At 34.6% G+C, this 18,004-nt stretch overlaps 1 protein-coding gene across 1 annotated transcript in view; it reads left to right on the top strand.

The window, feature by feature from the left end:
• Positions 1-18,004, top strand: part of HDX (highly divergent homeobox) — a gene marked incomplete at both ends in the record, with an annotated part of 192,424 nt that overhangs the window by 69,399 nt on the left and 105,021 nt on the right. The window contains one exon of the mRNA XM_079727734.1: positions 15,729-15,782. Within this exon, the coding sequence (XP_079583860.1) occupies positions 15,729-15,782 (54 nt within the window). The remainder of the gene's footprint in view (positions 1-15,728; positions 15,783-18,004) is intronic.

The following is an 18,004-nucleotide window of genomic DNA, read 5'->3' as shown; positions in this document are numbered from 1 at the left end:
TCATTTATTTGTTCTGGTGTTTTTATTTTTTTTCCTTGCTCCTTCATCTGCTGTGTATTCCTCTGTCTTATTATTTTGTTTAACTTACTGTGTTTGCCAGTTTCCTTTCTTCAGGCTGCATGTTCGTATTTCCTGTTGTTTTTGGTGTCTGCCCCCAGTGGGTGAGTTTGGTTCAGTGGGTTGTGTAGGCTTCCTGGTGGAGGGTACTGGTGCCTGTGTTCTGATGCGTGGGGCTGGATCTTGTCTTTCTGTTGGCAGGACTGCATCTGGTGGTGTGTTTTGGTATGTCTATGTACTTAGTATGATTTTAGGCAGCACCTCGGCTAATTGGAGGTTTTGTATTCCTGTCTTGCTAGTTGTTTGGCATGGTGTGTCCAGCACTGGAGATTGCTGGCTATTGTGTGGAGCTGGGTCTTTGCTTTGAGACAGAGATCTCTGGGAGATCTCTTGCTGAATGATATTACACGGGGCTGGGAGTTCTCTTTGTTCAGTGTACCGAACTCAGCTCTCCCACCTCAGAGGCTCCAGCCTGGTGTCAGACTGGAGCACGAAGACCCTGTCAGCCACACGGAATTATCAAGATTGTGGTCACTGGCAAGTGAAACCACAAGAGAAGAGGCCCTTGGTATGACTGGTCTTGCTGAGCAATTTTCTGACTTCACCTCATTCTGTCAACTGGGCGACTGGGTTGGCAACACAAAGCAGGTTGGGGTCCAGGAGGCGTGTGACACTCAGCTCGTGCATGGCCTGACGGGCCCAGTCGAAGCCCTCAGGTAAGGCTTACAGCAGCCAGAACTCAGCCTCCTGTGGTTGCAGCACCTTTGGGGTCTCCCTCCCGGCATCAGTTCACTCTCACTCTGCCTTTGGTGGCCATGCAGTGTGTGACGTGGCTCTGGCTGAGGCGGTGGTAGAGGGGACTGGTGGCAGGTGTGCTGCGGCTGAGGCTGGGGCTCCAGCCAGTGGCTCCAGGGCAGAGTGACCTTACAGAGGCCGCCACGGTCTCTACCTTCAATGCACAGAGACTGTGGCATGTGGTGAAGAGGGGGCTTCAGCTGTACTGTTTAAAGTTTTTAAAAATCACAACACAGATATTGGTAAGTTCCTGGGCATTCCTTAGTAGAGTCATCCTTTGGCCACATTTCCACATCTGGTATGCCTGCAGCAATTACACTCTATGCAAACGCCACCATCTTAGGTCTTAGATGAGCCAGTAATTTTCATATCTTTGCTACTGTAAATACTACTGCTATGAACATGGGGTAAAAGTGTCTTTTCATTTTAGTGTTTTCATTTCCTTTGGACATTTTCTCATAAGTGGAATTGCTGGATCATATGGTAGTTCTATTCTTAATTTTTTGAGGAAACTCCATACTGTTTTCTATAGAGGCTGTATCCATTTACAATCTCTCCAGCACTGCACAAATGTTTCCTTTTTTCCACATTCACCCCAGCATTTGGTTAGCTCTTGCTTTTTGATGATGGCCATTCTTATAGACTTGAGGTGATATCTTGTGGTTTTAATTTGCATTTCCCTAATGACTAGTGAAGTTGAGCATTTTTTTATGTACCTGGTGGCCTTTTATATATATTCTTTGGAGAAATGTCTACTCAGGTCCTTTGCCCACTTCTTAATTGGGTTACTTGGGTTTTGGCTATTAAGTTGTATGTGTTCTTTATACACTTGGGATATTAAGCTCTTCTCAGCTATATTGTTTACAAACATTATTTTTTCCCACTCCATAGTTTGCCTTTTCACTTTGTGGATTATTCTTTTGCTGTGCAGCAGCTTTTTAGTTTGATGTAGTTGCACTTGTTTATTTTTTATTTTGTTGCTTGTGCTTTAGGTGTCATATATAAAGACTTGTTGCCAATATCCATGTCAGGAGACTCTTCCCTATTTTCTTGTAGGGGTCTTATGGCTTCTGGTTTTACATTTAAGACCATTTTCAGTTAATTCTTGTCATTGTGTTAGATAGGGGTCTATTTTCATTCTTTTGCATGTGAAATCCAATTTTCCCAGCACCATTTATTAGAATGTCTTTTCTCCATTGCGTACTCTTGGCTCTCTTGCCAAATATTAGTTGACCATAAATGCTTTGACTTATTTCTGTTATCAAATGAAATATTCTGTATATGTCTGTTAAAACCATTTTGTCTACAGTATTGGTTAAATCCTCTGCTTCTTTATCGATATTCTTCCTGAATGACCTATTCCTTTTAGAAGGTGGGGTATTAAAGTCCCCATCTATTCTTGCATTGCTGTTTATCTCTTCTTTTACTTCTGTCACTGTTTGCTTTATATATTTAAGTGATCCAAAGTTGGTGCATACATATTTATAATCATTATAGTTTCTTGATAGATTGAAACCTTTATCATTATATAATGACTTTCATTTTCCCTTTTACCAATTTCATTTTAAGGTCTACTTTTCCTATTATAAGTATAGCTACCCCTGCTTTCTTTTGTTTACCATTTGCTTGAAATGTCTTTTCCCATCCCTTCACTGTAAGTCTATGTGTGTATCTAAGCCTAAACTGAGGGTCTTGTAAGCTATCAGTGGATCTTGTTCTTTCGTCCTTTCAGCCATTCTGTTTCTTTTGATTGGAAATTTAATCCATTTACATTTAAATTCATTATTGATAAGTAAGGACTTACTATTGCCAGTTGCTAATTATTTTCTGGCTGTTTTGTAGATCCATTGTTCCTTGTTTCTTATCCTGATGTATTTTGTTTTAATGTCAGTTTTGATGTCTTTTGGTATCAGTATGCCTTGACTTATTATGTTCTTTTTTGTGATTACTACATGATCTTTCCATTCTGGTTACTCTAAGACTTACATAAAAATCTTAAAATTATAACACCATATTTTTAATTGATAACAACCTAACTTCAATAGCATTCCTAAATTTTATACTTTTTATTGAAGTATAGATCACTTACAATATTACATTAGTTTCAGATGTACATCATGATTCAATATTTCTATAGATTGTACTCCATTTAAAGTTATTACAAAATAATGGCTACATTTCTTTGTGCTGTACAATATATCCTTGTTCCTTATCTGTTTTATACATAGTAGTTTGTATCTCTTAATCTCATACCCTTATTTTGCCTGTACCTCCTTTCCTCTCCCCACCAGTAACCACTAGTTTGCTTTTTTATCTATGAATCTGTTTCTGTTTTGTTATATATATATATATATTCATTTGTTTTATTTTTTATATTCCACATATAAGTGATGATATAGATTATTTGTCTTTCTCTTTCTGACATTTCATTAAACATAATACTCTCTAGGTCCATTCATGCAGTTACAAATGGCAAAATTTTATTCTTCTTTATGGCTGAGTAATATTCCATTTTAATATTCCATTCCATCCACATCTCCTTTTCCCATTCATCTGTTTATTGTCACTTAGGTTGTTTCCATAACTTGGCTAATGTAAATAATGCTGCTATGAACATCGGAGTGCATGTATCTTTTCAAATTAGTGTTTTCATTTTCTTTGGATATATACACAGGAGTGTTAGTTCTATTTTTACTTTTTTAGGAACCTCCATACTGCTTTCCATAATGACTGCACTTTACACTTTTAATTCTCCTCCAACGGACATTTTAGGCTATAGACATTATACTTTACTTAGTTTTATATTACACAACCAGTGACAAATTATTATAGTTTTGGTTAATTTTTACTGTCTCTATTTTTTAAGTTTTAAACTACAGTTGTTTGTGAATTATGCACTACCATTACCATATTACAGGATTTAACTTTGACTATATCTTTACCACTTGCAGTGAGTTTTATGCTACCTTCATACTTTTTTATGATGTTAATTAGTCTTTTAACTTCCACTCAAAGAACTCCCCCTAGAATTTTTTTCTAAGGCAAGTCTAGTGAAATCCCTCAGCTTTCATTTATTCAAGAAAATATTTTTTTTCTTCATTTCTGAAGGATAGCATTGTCAGATATAGAATTCTTGGCTGACTGTTTATTTCTTTCAATATTTTGAATATATCATCCAATTCTTTTCTAGACTGAAGTTTCTGTTGAGAAATCTGTCTTTAGTCTTATAGAGGTTTTCTTGTATATAACTTCTCTCTTCTCTTTTGCTACTTTCAAAATCTTCTCCTTCTGGAATTCCCATAATATATTCTTTTTTCTTGTGTCCTATAAATTCTTTGGGTTTTCTTCATTCTTTTTAATTCTTTTTTTGTTTTTGCTTCTCTGACTGGATAATTTAAAATGTCTTTCTGGTCTTCTAGGTCACTGAATCTTTCTTTTGTGTGATCAAGTCTTCCTTTGAAGCTCTCTATTGAATTCTTCAGTCACTGTAATTTGAATCTCTAAGGTTTACTGTTTTTGTTGTTTTCTTATTGTTTCTTTGTAATTCAGTTTGTTTATGTTCTGTTTTCCTAATTTCATTTGTACATATGTTTCTGTAGTTCACTAAACTTCTCTAAGACCATTATTCTGAATTCTTTGTATGAAAAGTCAAAGATTTCCATTTCTTTAGCACAGTTATTGGAGTTGTATTAGTTCCCTTTGAAGGTATCATGTTTACTTGGTATTTTATGACCCTTGATTCTTTGGTATCTGAACATTTGAGTAAGTTTTGTCTTTCAGACTTTACAGGTTCTCTCTGGCAGAGACAGTTCTTCACCAATCAGCTCAGGTTGGATTTCTGGATGTGTCTGCTGGTTATGTCCCTGGACAGGTGGTGAGGCTTGTTATCAGGGTCTATTTTTAAGTGAGGCCATTGACCAAGCTTTTTGTTTGTGTGGGATGCAGCTGGCCGAGAATGGTTGTACAGTTCTGCTGGCTTGGTTTCCTACCCAAGTGAGGCTGTAGGATATAACAGCTCTGCAGTTGTCTGTATTCTCTGGACAGGCTTACTAGATAGTCAGATCTAGGTACTATACTCAGTAGTTGGTGAGGCTATGAATTTGATTATCTGCCCTGGAAGGGCAGCAAGACAGCACCAAGGGCTTATACAGCTCATTCTTTGGGGAACAGAATCATGCCAGAGTGTGCACTGAATTCCCTGGTCAGATGAGGCCTGTGGTTTTGCTTTGCAGATGGGGAAGCCATGGGTTGTGCTTTCTTTGAGTGCCACTGTACACAGGGCTGTTGAATTAGCTGTGTAGCTTTCTGTGTACTCTTGTTAAGTTCCTTGATTGGGCAGACTGAGAGCTGTATTCACCCATGAAGAGGACTATGAGTTCGTTTCCCTACCTGTGGGTAGCTGGAAAAACAGCTCCAAAGCTGGTAAAGCTCTTTGATTTTGATCTTGACTCAAGGTAACCCACTCTGTCAAGTTCCCTGGCTGAATGGGGCCATTGGCGTTGCTCTGTGGATGATCAACTCTGCCTGCTGGACTCTCGACTCGAGCATTGTTGGGTTCTCCAGATGTCTTGGCCAGTCTTTTTTGTTGGGCAGGACAGAGAGGTACACTCAACAGTAAGCAGGCTTGCTAACTAGCTCCCCTGCCTGGGCAGAACAGGAGGGCCAACCCCAAGAAGGCTCTCAGGTATTCTGGGTCAGGGTCTCTTGTCTTAAGGGGCCTGGAGCTATACTCAGCAAAGGGTGGAGCTAGAATTAGCTTCGCTGCCTTGGCAGAACAGGTAAACTGACTCCAAGCTGGGCAAGGCTAGATATTTGTCATCTTGAATCAGCTGACACCCTCCCCAAGTCTTCTGGCTGAACGTTGTCCCTAGGTTTTCTCTGTGGATGATCAATTCTGACTGCCATACTCTGCTTGAGTGTTGTTGGGCTGTGTAGCCTTCAGGTCTTCTGACCAGCCTTTCTGATCAGATGGGGCTGGGAGCTATGCTCAACAGTGTATTGGGCTATGACTCAGCTACCCTGCCTGAGTCGGGGAAGACCACGCTCCAGGACTGGAATGCTCTTCCTTTTAGGACCAAAATCAGGCAGACCTGCACCCTGTCAATTTCCCTGGTCAGACTATGCCATCGACTTGGCTTTGCAGATGAGCAAAACCACTGTTTGGGACCACTACTTGGGTGCTCCAGGTAGGAACTTGGTCTACAAAGATGCAAGTTCTGTTTGTTGCTAGCCTATCCCCTTTCCTCCATCACAATCAGATTCATAGTGGTCAAGCCCCACAAATTCCCCCATAATCCCTGTAGGATAGACCAGAGTGGGGAATCCCAAGAAATGACCCACAATGCAGGGGGTGCTGGATGTCTACCCTGAGTGCTCACTTTCCACTGGAAGAACTGTAGACTCAGAGAAAACCTCTTGGTGTGGTGCTGTGTCAGCTTGGGGGAGGGGCAACGTGGTCATCATGTAGCCGCTCCTCTTACCATTCTAATGTGGTCTGTCTTGTTCTCTGTGGTGCAAGGTGCTGCTCCATCCTCACTGCACTGCTCTAAGATTTTCTCTCTGGTGTCTTGTCCAGTAATAGTTGTTATTTGTTCTTGTGAGAGGGAGCAAAGTCAGGAAAGACTCATGTCCCACCTTAGTGGTTTCACTCCTGATTATTTTTTATATGTTGAACCAACCATAAACTCTTGGGATAAGCCCCAGTGGGTCATTGTGAATAATCTCTTTTAAATGTTTTTTTCTATGCCCATTGAGGTTATCATGTGATTTTTGTCCATTATTCTAGGAATATGATATATTATGCTAATTGATTTTTAGATGTTCAGTCAACCTTGCATTCCTGGGATAAATTTCACTTAAACATGGTGTAAATACGTTTTACATGTTGCTGAATTTTGTTTGCTACTATTTTGTTGAAGATTTCTGGGGGTATATTCATAAGAGATATTAGCTTATAGCTTTCTTTATTATAATACTTTGGTTTGATATCAGGGCAATACTGGCCTCATAGAGTGAGTTGTGAAATGTTCTCTCCTGATTTTTGGATTAGTTTGTAAAGAATTGTTATTAATTCTTTAAATGTTCAGTAGAATTCACCAATGAAGCCATCTTAGCTGGGACTTTTTTGTTGGAGATTTTGGTATTACAAATTTTTTACTTGTTTAAGCTCATTCAGATTTTATATTTATTCTTGGATCACTTTGGGGATTTTAGGTCTTTCTAGATATCTATTTTGGATAAGTTATCTAGTTTGTTGACATAAGGTTTTTCATAGCATTCCCTTTTCATGTTTTAAATGTTTGTAAGTTTGGTAGAGAGTGCCTTCTTTCATTCCTAATTTTAGTAATTTGTGTTCCTCTTTTCTCTTTCCTTTTCCTTTGGTTAGTGTATTAATTTCATGGGGTTTCTGTAGCAGATAACCATAAATTGAGTGGCTTACATCAGTAGAAACTTATTCTCTCACCGTTCTGGAGTCAAGAAATCTGCAATCAAGGTGTCCTTTAGGGTCGTACTCCCTCTGATGGCTCAAGGGGGGAATACTTCCTTGCCTCCTTCAATTTCTTGTGGCTTCAGGTATTCTTTCACTTGTAACTACATAATTCCAATCTATGCCTCCATCTTCACATGACCTCTTTTCATCTCTTCTCTTCTTTCTCTTGTAAGGATACTAGTCCTTGGATTTAGAGTCCACCTGAATAATCTGGGGTGATCACATCTCAAGATCCTTAACTTAATTACATCTTCAAAGGCCCTCATTCCAAATAAAGTCACATTCACAGATTCCAGTGTTTAAGACATGGACATATTTTTTTGACAGTCACCAGTCAACATACTACAGTCAATCTGCCTGAAGTTTTTTAAATGTATTGCTCTTTAAAAAAAATTGTTTTCATTGATTTTTCTATTGTTTTTCTTCCAGTCTCTTTTGTATTTTTTCTCTCCTAAAACTTTCATTTCCTCCCTACTCCATTCTTTCCTTTAATTTTATCTTCCTTTGCCTTTTTAAAATCAGATTGCTTCTGTATTGTTGTAGATTGTAAGGGTTCTTTATATATTCTGTATATTAACTCCTTATTGGATATATGATTTACAAATATTTTCTGCCATTTCATTGGTTACATTTTTGTTCTACTGATAGTATCCTTTTGATTCACAAAAGTGTTTAATTTTGATCTAGTTCAATTTATCTAGTTTTTATTTTGTTCTTATGCTTTTGGTGTCATATCTAAGAAATCATTTGCCAAATTCAATGTCAGGAAGCTGTTCTATTTTCTTCTAAAATGTTTATAGTTTTAGCTTTTATGTTTAAGCCTTTGTCCCATTTGAGCTAATTCTGTATATGGTGTAAGGTAATGTTCCTTAGATCTATAGTGAGTCTGTTGTAGACAGCCTATGGTTGGATCCTGTTTTTCTAATCCATTCTTCTAATCTGTCTTTTAATTGGGAAAGTCAATCCAATTACCTTTAAAGTAATTACTGATAGTGAAGGACTTACTATTGCCATTATGTTACTTAACTTCTGAATGCCTTAAATAATTTGTCCCTCATTTCCTCCATTACTACTTTCCTTCTTGTTTAACTGTCTTTTTTATAGTAACTCTTTTTGGTTCCTTTCTTATTTCCTTTTGTATATATTCTATACATATTTTCTTTGTGTTTACCATGGGGGTTACATATAATGTCTTAAAGTTATAACAATCTATTTTAAATTGATAGTAACAACTTCAATTGCATACAAAAACTCTAATCCTTTACAGTTCTGTCCTACCATTTTACTGATATCACAACTTACATTTTTATATATTGTGTACCCATTAACAGATTTATAATTATTTTATGCCTTCATCTTTAAATTCCTGTAGAAAAATGAAAAGTGAAGTTAGAAACCAAACGTTACATTAATACTTGTTTTTATATTTGTCCATGTATTTACCTTTACTGGAGAAATTTATAATTTCATATGGCTTCAATTTAATGTCTAGAGTCCTTTCATTTCAACTTGAAGGACTCCCTTTAGCATTTCTTGCAGAGCAGATTTAGTGATAATAAACTAACTCAACTTATATTTATCTAGAAATGTCTTAATTTCTCCTTCATTTTTGAAGGACAGTTTCCTAGATATATAATTCTCAGCTGATAATTTTTTTCTTTTACCACTTTAAATATAACATCCAACTTCCTTTTTTCTGCAAACTTTCTGCTATGAAATCCTCATATAATCTTATTGAGAATCCCCTGTATATGATGAGTCACTTGTGCTGATTCCAGTATTCTTTCATTGTCTTTGTCTTTTGACAGTTTGATTATAATGTGTCTCTGTGTGGAATTCTTTGTATTTATCCTACTTGGAGTTTTTTAAACTGCTTGGACTTGTATATCAATGACTTTTCTCAAATTTGGGAAGTTTTCAAGTATTTATTCAAATCATCTTTCTGTCTCTTTGCCTTTCTCTCTTCCTTCTGGGACTTCTATAATGCATATATTGGTCTGCTTTGATGTCCCATTAGTCTCTTAGGCCTTGTTCACATTTTTATTGATAAGAATTATTTTTTCCTTTTTTGCTCCTCAAACTTCATAATATGAAATAACCTCTTTTCAAGTTCACTGATCCTTTCTTCCACCTCTTTTGTCTTCTGTTGAACTCCTTCAGTGAATTTTTCCATTCAGTTATAGTATTTTCAGCTCTAAAATTTCTGTTGGTTCCTTTTATAATCTCTATTTCTGCTCATATTCTCATTTTATACATATATTGTCACCCTTATTTCTTTTATTTCTTTATGTTTTTCTTTAGTTCTTTGAGCAGATTTAATATAATTGTTTTAAAGTATTTGTGTAGTAAATCCAATGTTCATGTTTCTTCAGGGACATTTTCTGGACATTTATTTTGTTCTTTTGAATGGCTGATGTTTTCCTATTTCTCTGTATATTTTGTGATTTTTTTTAATTGGGCATTTGAATAAACCACCACCTGTACCAGTCTTTGCAGTCTGGGTCTGCACAGTTGAAGACCTTCACTGATTAGACTGGTGTAAAGGCTCAAGGTCTTTGTAGGCCTTTCCTGGGCATGTGTCTCCCCTGGTCCTGTGTGCATGCTTTGTACTGATTCCCCTCTGTATGCAGCTACTTTTAAATATCTTTATTTCCTGAAGATTCTCATTCTTGTTTATCCTAGACCCTTAGATGGTCTAGTATATTCATCAATCAGTAATCTTTCTCCAGGTGTATGTGGGCCTATAGTCTTCTTGCCATTTTCTTGAGTCTTGTCTGATGCTTCCTGCTACTTCTCCTAGCCTGAGATCTGAGTTGTGCCACTTTTGGCTATGTGAGCTCCCAGTTAGGAGCTAAAGAGATGAATCTCTCAAGCAGCCCAAAACCAGGTTAGAATGTTGTAAATTCTGTCTACTTTGTTCTTTTTGGTTCACATAAGGGGACTGGTGACAAGGCCAACACTTTCCCTGATCCATGTCATGCTACACAAGGAAGAGAGTGTGACACTTTTTTAAATGCTGTGAAATTTCCTACATGTTTAGTATGGCTTTTTCTTGGTTGTTTATTTGCTTGGTTGCTGTAAAATCTTTGACTAATTTCTACCATGATGTTATTCTTGTCAATCTGTAGTTTTTAATTTGATGTTTCCAGGGAAGAGGGATGAGACTCTAGGTCTGCTTAGTCTTTCATCTTGCTGCTGTCTCTGCTGTTCGTTTTTTAAATTACGGAGTAAGTGTATCAGTACATACAGTGTTAGTGCAACCAACAACCAGGGTGTTTGTTTGATTTCTTTTAAATGCCTATGTTTGGGTTCAACAAGGATCCATGTGCAAAAACAAAGACATGAAACCATGATTCATGTTAAGAATGCTAGTCCAGCCCAGCAAGGATTGTAGCTTGGTAAGAGCTATAAATCTTTTGCTGTTTTGTAAGGAACTGATCTCTGAGTATACATGTAATAAAACATTTAATTTCAGTTGTAAAAATATATGTAGAATTTAAGCTAACATTTGACACTTTATTTTCTAAAGTTAGTAAAGAATTTTTATATTTTCTCAATTCTTTTTTACATGAGTAACATTGAGATACTATTTTAAAATATTTTTGAGAGTATAATTTCAGGGGATCCAGATTTGTAATTGTAAACTCCCCAGGTCCTTGGCATCAGAACTTAATCATTCCACATAATAATTTATATTATTTTACTTATATCCTTCCATTATTTTTAACAGCCAGTACCTCTAGAATCAGTATGGTGAAATCAGGCTTGTTATGCCATGTATGTGTACTTTTTATAATTCCATTGAAATGTCTCAGAATTCCAGTTTCCCTGATCTTAATCTCTTATGGTTTGTGAATTTTTAACTAGTAAAATTATATAAAAAAAACAAATAGCATCTTGGTTGTCAATTGCGAGAATTTGTCAGGCTAGTAAAATTTTCTAAACACTAATTTCATATGGCTTAATATAAGAACAATCCATATGCTTAAAAAATGGTGTTAGTTCCTTAGCCAAAAGTAGTAATATTAAAATTTCAATTGTAAGCTTATTTAGTTTCTGAAAGCTTTTCTAGACTTGATAGAGAGAAGAGGGGGAAATATTTTTAAATAAGCCAGTACTTCTTTTCTTCTTTGCTCCAGAACACATTGTTCTCAACCAGAAACAACTTACTCCCTTCCTCCCAACTGCCTACCTTATATAATGGTCTCTTGTATATTTCCACTCTTGACCGTTGTTGAATTATGGCAGGTGAAGGTAGTTTATAATAAAGGCACAAGTTAATTCAATCATTCAATCATCATATATTTATTGATTGCCTACCACACGCCCAGTAGTGTCCTCTATGCTCTATAATTCATAATTGAAAGACATCTAGGAAGCCCTGCTGATTAAAGCAGAATGCTTGATAGGTTTGTCAGGTTTTAATGCTCAACTGATACCAAAACAACTGATGGAAAGCTAAAACATTAATTTATGAATCACTTACTGATGAACTTTGCTGAGAGACATGGTTATTGTCTGAGTGTTTCAGATAATCAAATTATCTTTAAGCATATGCTAATTAATAATATACTTAATTTTCCTGGCTTATATAAAATATAGTATATTTCAGATAGGAGCTTTGTTAGACCCATGAACTGCTCTGAAGTTTTAAAAATATAATACCTATGTTATGTGTAGAATTGTCTTCCTAACAAAGATTTTTGAAATCAAACAAATGCTTTTTTTTATGTATATTCTCTGTGTTACTATATAAAAATAATTAGAATAAATAATTGTTTTAAACATGATACTTTGCCCTTAAGAATCTCATAGTCTAGAAGAAATATTACAACAGAGTCATATGTAGGGTCTAAATCATATAAAATGAAATATAGTAAAAATTATTTTTAAAATTCCTTAAATCTTCCACAAAAGTAACTATATGCATGCTTTCCTGTGAATGTATAACCATGTATAATAATGTGTATATAAAATGTATAATTAATATTCTGATATATGGTATCTATTTTAAGTATAATTTTCCATGAGAAAGGTAAGTGTTATAGCTGGATTCACAAATCTTAACTATCCATATGATGTGACTCCAGTTTACATCCAAATTAGTGTGTTACATACTTTAGTGTATCCATTCTTAGCCAAGAGAAGCAGATTTCCAACATTAGGCACTTCCTTGCATTCACATTCAAAGTTGTGACTCTGCAACTCTGCATTAGTTTGAGTAGGACAGTCATTTGTGGAGGCAGTTTTATGATGGCCATAAAAAGACTATTCCAGTAATCTCCAGACTGTCTAGTTATCTTCTATCTCATGCACAAGACCTTTCTTTATAAATATGTTTTATATTTCTCTTCTCAATTCCTACCGTCTCTAACCTAGTTCCAAGCCTAGATGACCTCTTGCCTAAATTATTGTGAAAGTTTCCATACTTATTCAATTCACTATTCACATTTAGTCACATTAATCATCCTAATGTATAAAAGTACAATTCTGACCATATAACTCATCTGCTTAAAAACTTTCAATGACTCCCCATTTTCTGCAGAATTACATATAAATGTACCTTGGCATTCATGGCCTCCACAAAGACCCTAACTCCCTTTCTAGTTCTAGCTGAATTCACCATTCCCAAAAACACCCTATCCTTTTATTCCACAGTATTCATGCCATTCTTTACCCCTGGAATGCTCTTTTATTTCTATCAAGATTCTGCTCATCTTTTAAGGTTCAGCTGAGATATAAATCCTCAAGTTGATGTAATTTTGCCGTGTCTTTAACTCCTATTGCACTTCATTTATTGTACCTCCCTTGTGGCACTTATCATATTTATCTTTGTATTACAGTCATTCATGTACCTGTCTTATCTTTCCCTCTAGATCATAGCTCTTGCCCTCCAGGAAATTATGTTTTACACATCTTTTTATTTCCTATAGCACCTAAAACAGCACCTAGTACAGAGATGCCTGATAAATATTTGAAGAGGATTCAAATTAGTTACCTTGGAAAGTTATCTATACTTATTTCAATAATGTTCAATTTGTCAAAAAGTTTTTGAAAGTCTTTTACAATTGCTTTAAGGACCTGTGTGATTCTTTTAAATGCTTTCAGTGGTGACAAATCTTCATCATTTCAGGGAATATTTGATTTTGGAAAATAGAATTCATTCTGAGACACGTTTAGTGAATAATATGGATGTTCAATCTGAGCTGTTATATTTTCAGTTAAAACAAAGAGAATATGAATGAGACAGAATATCTGGGTGAGTCATGAACTAACAACTCCAAAAGAAAAGTTCCCAAAGTGCTTTCAACAATAGCAACATCATTGTAATGACTTTATAACCTCCAAAGATTTTTATTTTGAAACACAAAGTACTCATTTGGATATGTAAATTCTAATATATTTGTTAAATTAGTCTGTATTGTAGATTCATTTTGCAATTTTCCAAACCAGGGTGTTGAAAAGTGTGTTTGGAACTTAAATATCACTTGAATGAGAAGTATATTTTCCGACTCATTTGAAATACTTTATTTTATAGCCTCTGGTGAGGGAGAAACCTTGTCATCACTCTTGCAACGAAGAAAACGTTCCAAATTTGAGGGAAACATTTATACAGTACTATGATTCAAAAAAGCCTACAAATTTAGCTACTATGCTTGGCCATTCTTAAGTTTTAGCAGAAACATAAGGAACTGAAGAATAGATTTAAAGTAAATAATAGAGGGTCGTTGAATATAGCATTTGAGTATCATGTAACTGGTGCCACAGAATTATAAAACAAAAATATGAAACTTTATATCCTCCTAAATCACATGGAATTTATAATATTTGTATGTTAAGGTGCTTATAGGAATTTTCCATTTTCTTGGTTACATACAACTGACTTAATCAAGAAACCACATTTTATATTCTTAAAATGTATAAGGTCCATGTTTAAAGAAATTCAATTACCATGTTTATTATGTGTATCTTTTTATGGTTTCATATTAACTTTTTATTAGTTACTAGTTTATGGGGTGGTTGCAATGCATTTGGTTTTACATGTTTTCTCTAGCAACTTTACATAATCAGTTTTAAAATATCCTCACTAATAGATGGAAGTATGCACACAAATATTCCAAAATAGTTGGATATCTCTATTCTTTCAAGAGTATATTATGTGATTATTTTAGCAGATTTACCTCCTTCATTGAGACTAGCAGTCAATTTACTTTGCAAACATTGTATCATATATCAAGTATTAGTGGGAGGACAAGAAAGTATATTTTGTAAAGAATTTTTCTGTAGAAATTTTCTTTTCACTCTTGTTCACCATTTTAAAAAATCAATTATTACAAACCTTCTCATGACCCTCAAGGAGTCTAGTTAAATGTCATTTTATCATAATGGGATTTTAACTTTAGTAAAAATTTTCCTTACAACTATTATTGGGAGTTTATATCATTTTTAGCCTGTCCCTACCATATTGATGCATTTTGAACTCAAAGTAAAATGGCAGGTTTGGTGGCCAGGGACAGTATTCTTTTACCTGAAATTTTAATAATTGAAGATATTACTCTACTATTTACTTTGACTGTTTGATCATCACTTCTTATCAGTAAGCATAATACAAATTAATTGGCCATCACTGAATATAATTTATCAAAACCAATAAATGTTTGATTGAATACCACATTCCCACCACCACTACCACTTAGCAAGGCTGATTTGACTTGTGGGTCTCTCAGGAAGCAAATGTTTGGAAGGGAAGGAGAGGGCAAGGTGAGAGTTTGGAGTACCTCCTAATTATTGTGTGTCCCAGGAAAAGGTATGGTTAAGTCCAGACTAACCTGAGCCATAGCTCACAGAACACCTTGGTCACTTTAAACACTCCCCAGAATCCTATGAGAGTAGCATCTATCTATCTCCTTGAGCAGCAATGCTGATGTAATAAAGTGTTACTAACTATTCACCTTAGTAGTTTCTATGTAGAAAGGGACTTGCAGTTATGTAAGATGAATAAACCTAGAGAGCTAATATACAGTATGATGACTATAGTTAATTATTTAATTATTGTAACATTTATTCCACAGAACACTGCATTTTTATTATAATAATTTTATTGTCCATAGATTTCCAAACCTTCCAATCCGGGTACTTCCAGGCCCGAAAAATGTCTTCAAAATTTTCTTGAATTTTCAGAGGAACTGCACTACTTCTTGAATTTTACCACAAAGGAAAGCCTTTTAAATCCCTTGCTTTCAATAAGGTAACAGCATTGTCCACATGGGAGATATGCTCTGAATGCAGACCTATCTTGACATTTTGTATGAATTCTTTGGTGTTGATCAGCATTCCAATAGTGTTAATGCATACCTTACTGAGATTCCATTTGTTGTTTCCACAGATTTCAGGAAACCTTACTGTGCCTTGGATTACAGGGTGTTCTAGAAAGAGAGCAGTAAGTAATCTTTCATTTAAAGCAGCAAATGGGTTTCCCCCTGTCTCGTTAGTAAGAATGCCATTGAGAAAGTTGTTATCATATTTGTAAAGTTGGCAAAACTGAACTTCAATAAGTTAATTAATCTCAAAGGACATATTTTGAGATTATAATATTTATATACACTAAAAAGGTAACCTTAAATAAAATGCAGTAATCAGCATATTGCATAATCTTTGAGCAGATTTTTGTAGTTTAAAAAAAAATTTAAAGGTATTTCATAAAATATCATAATTTTTCTACATGTAATAAGCCCAGTTAATTTGATCATAGAATTGAATCATGATTGATATAAACATCTCAATCAAAGTTAAATAATTTGCATTACTATTTATTATTTGTGTATTTCAGTATTTAGAAGTGATGAGTAACTAATATTTTAACAATACTATTTTCTGGCTTTCTGCTACAACTGTTATGATTCTTAAAATATTAATATAACAGAATTTCATTAAAATTGCGTTTTCTCAAAGAAGCTCATTCAGTTGGTCTGTATAGGACCCATAAATCTGAATTTTAATATACAGGAGATTTTGATGTAACTTTTCCTTAGAAGGGAAACTATTAAAGGATTTTAAAAGTAAAAAATAAAAGACATGAGTAGACTTTTAGAAAGATAGCTCAAGTTATTGTATGGTAGATAGCTTTGGAACAATGGAACAGAATTCAGAGTGCAGAAATAAGTTGTTATATTTATAGTCAATTGATGTTATACAAAGATGTTATGACAATCCATTGCAGAGGAGAAAGATAGTCTTTTCAACAAAGTATAGTGCATAAAATTTAAAAATGGATAAATTGGATCTCAACAAAATTCAAAACTTTAGCACTTCAAACGACACCATGAAGAAAATGAAAAGACAAGCAACAGCCTAGAAGGAAATACTTACAAATCACTTATCCATTAAAAGACTTGTATCCAGAATATACAAAAACCTCTCACAAAGACAAACAATCTGATCATAAAATGGACAAAAGATATGAACAGATATTTCAACAAAGCAGATACATGAATTTTTTAATAAATACATGAGCAGATGCTCAAAATCATATGTCATTCAGGAAATGCCTATGAAAATCAAAATAAGGTCTTTCACACTCTCTACAATAACAAATATTGGCAAAGATATGAAGATAAAGGAACAATCATACATTGATGGTGGTAATGTAAAATGGCACAGCCACTTTGGAAAACAGTTTCGTAATTTCTGAAAACGTCAAGCATAAACTACCATACAACCCAGCAATTCCACTCATCAGTATCTGCCAAAGAGAAACAAAAACACTTCTACATGTAGGATTGCATGCATATGTTCAGCAGTTGATGTAAGAGCCTTAATTAATAGCCAAAATTGGAAACAACCTAAAAGCCCATCAACTTGTAAATGGATAGACAAAGTACAGTATATCCATACAATATAATACAACTCAGTAATAAAAAGGAATTAACTAGTGACACATGATGCATCATAGATGAACCTTAAAAAGATTATGCACTGTGACAGAAGCTAGACACAAGAGACCACATATTATATGATTCTATTTATATGAAATGTCCAAAGACAAATACAAACTCATAGAGACAGGAAATAGATCAGTATTTGCCTGAGGTTGGGGATAGGAATATGGAACATCTGGAAATAGACATGAGAGATATATTACAGAGATTGCAATGTTCTAAAACTGATATATGATGATGTTTTCACCACTAAGTGAAGTTACTAAAAATCATTGAACTGTATACTTTAACTCAAAATATTCAAAATTTTATTTAAACATGTAATTAATATAAAAATGGACACTTTTACATATTTTTACTGTACAAAATCTTTGAAATCATGTGTATTTTCCATTTGTAGTACATGCCAGTTTGAATGTTAAATTTTCATCATACAAACTTGATCTATATGTAAATTTCATAAGATTTACAGTTGAAAATCTATTTCTATTATGTAAACATAATACTGTAGTAAAGTTGTTTTTGTGAAGAGATACCATTAAGAGAATGAAAGACAAACCACAGATAGGGAGAAAATAATTACAAATGGTACAGCTGATAAGGGATTTGTGTCCAGGATAGAGAAATAATTCTCAAAATTCAATAATAAGGGGACATGACATTTTTTTTTCTTAGATTATATATATATATATATATATATATATATGTGTGTGTGTGTGTGTGT

This window comes from Hyperoodon ampullatus (genome assembly GCF_949752795.1).
Source record: "Hyperoodon ampullatus genome assembly, chromosome: X".
NCBI lineage: Eukaryota > Metazoa > Chordata > Mammalia > Artiodactyla > Ziphiidae > Hyperoodon > Hyperoodon ampullatus.
This window is presented reverse-complemented; position numbering and strand designations above follow the sequence as displayed.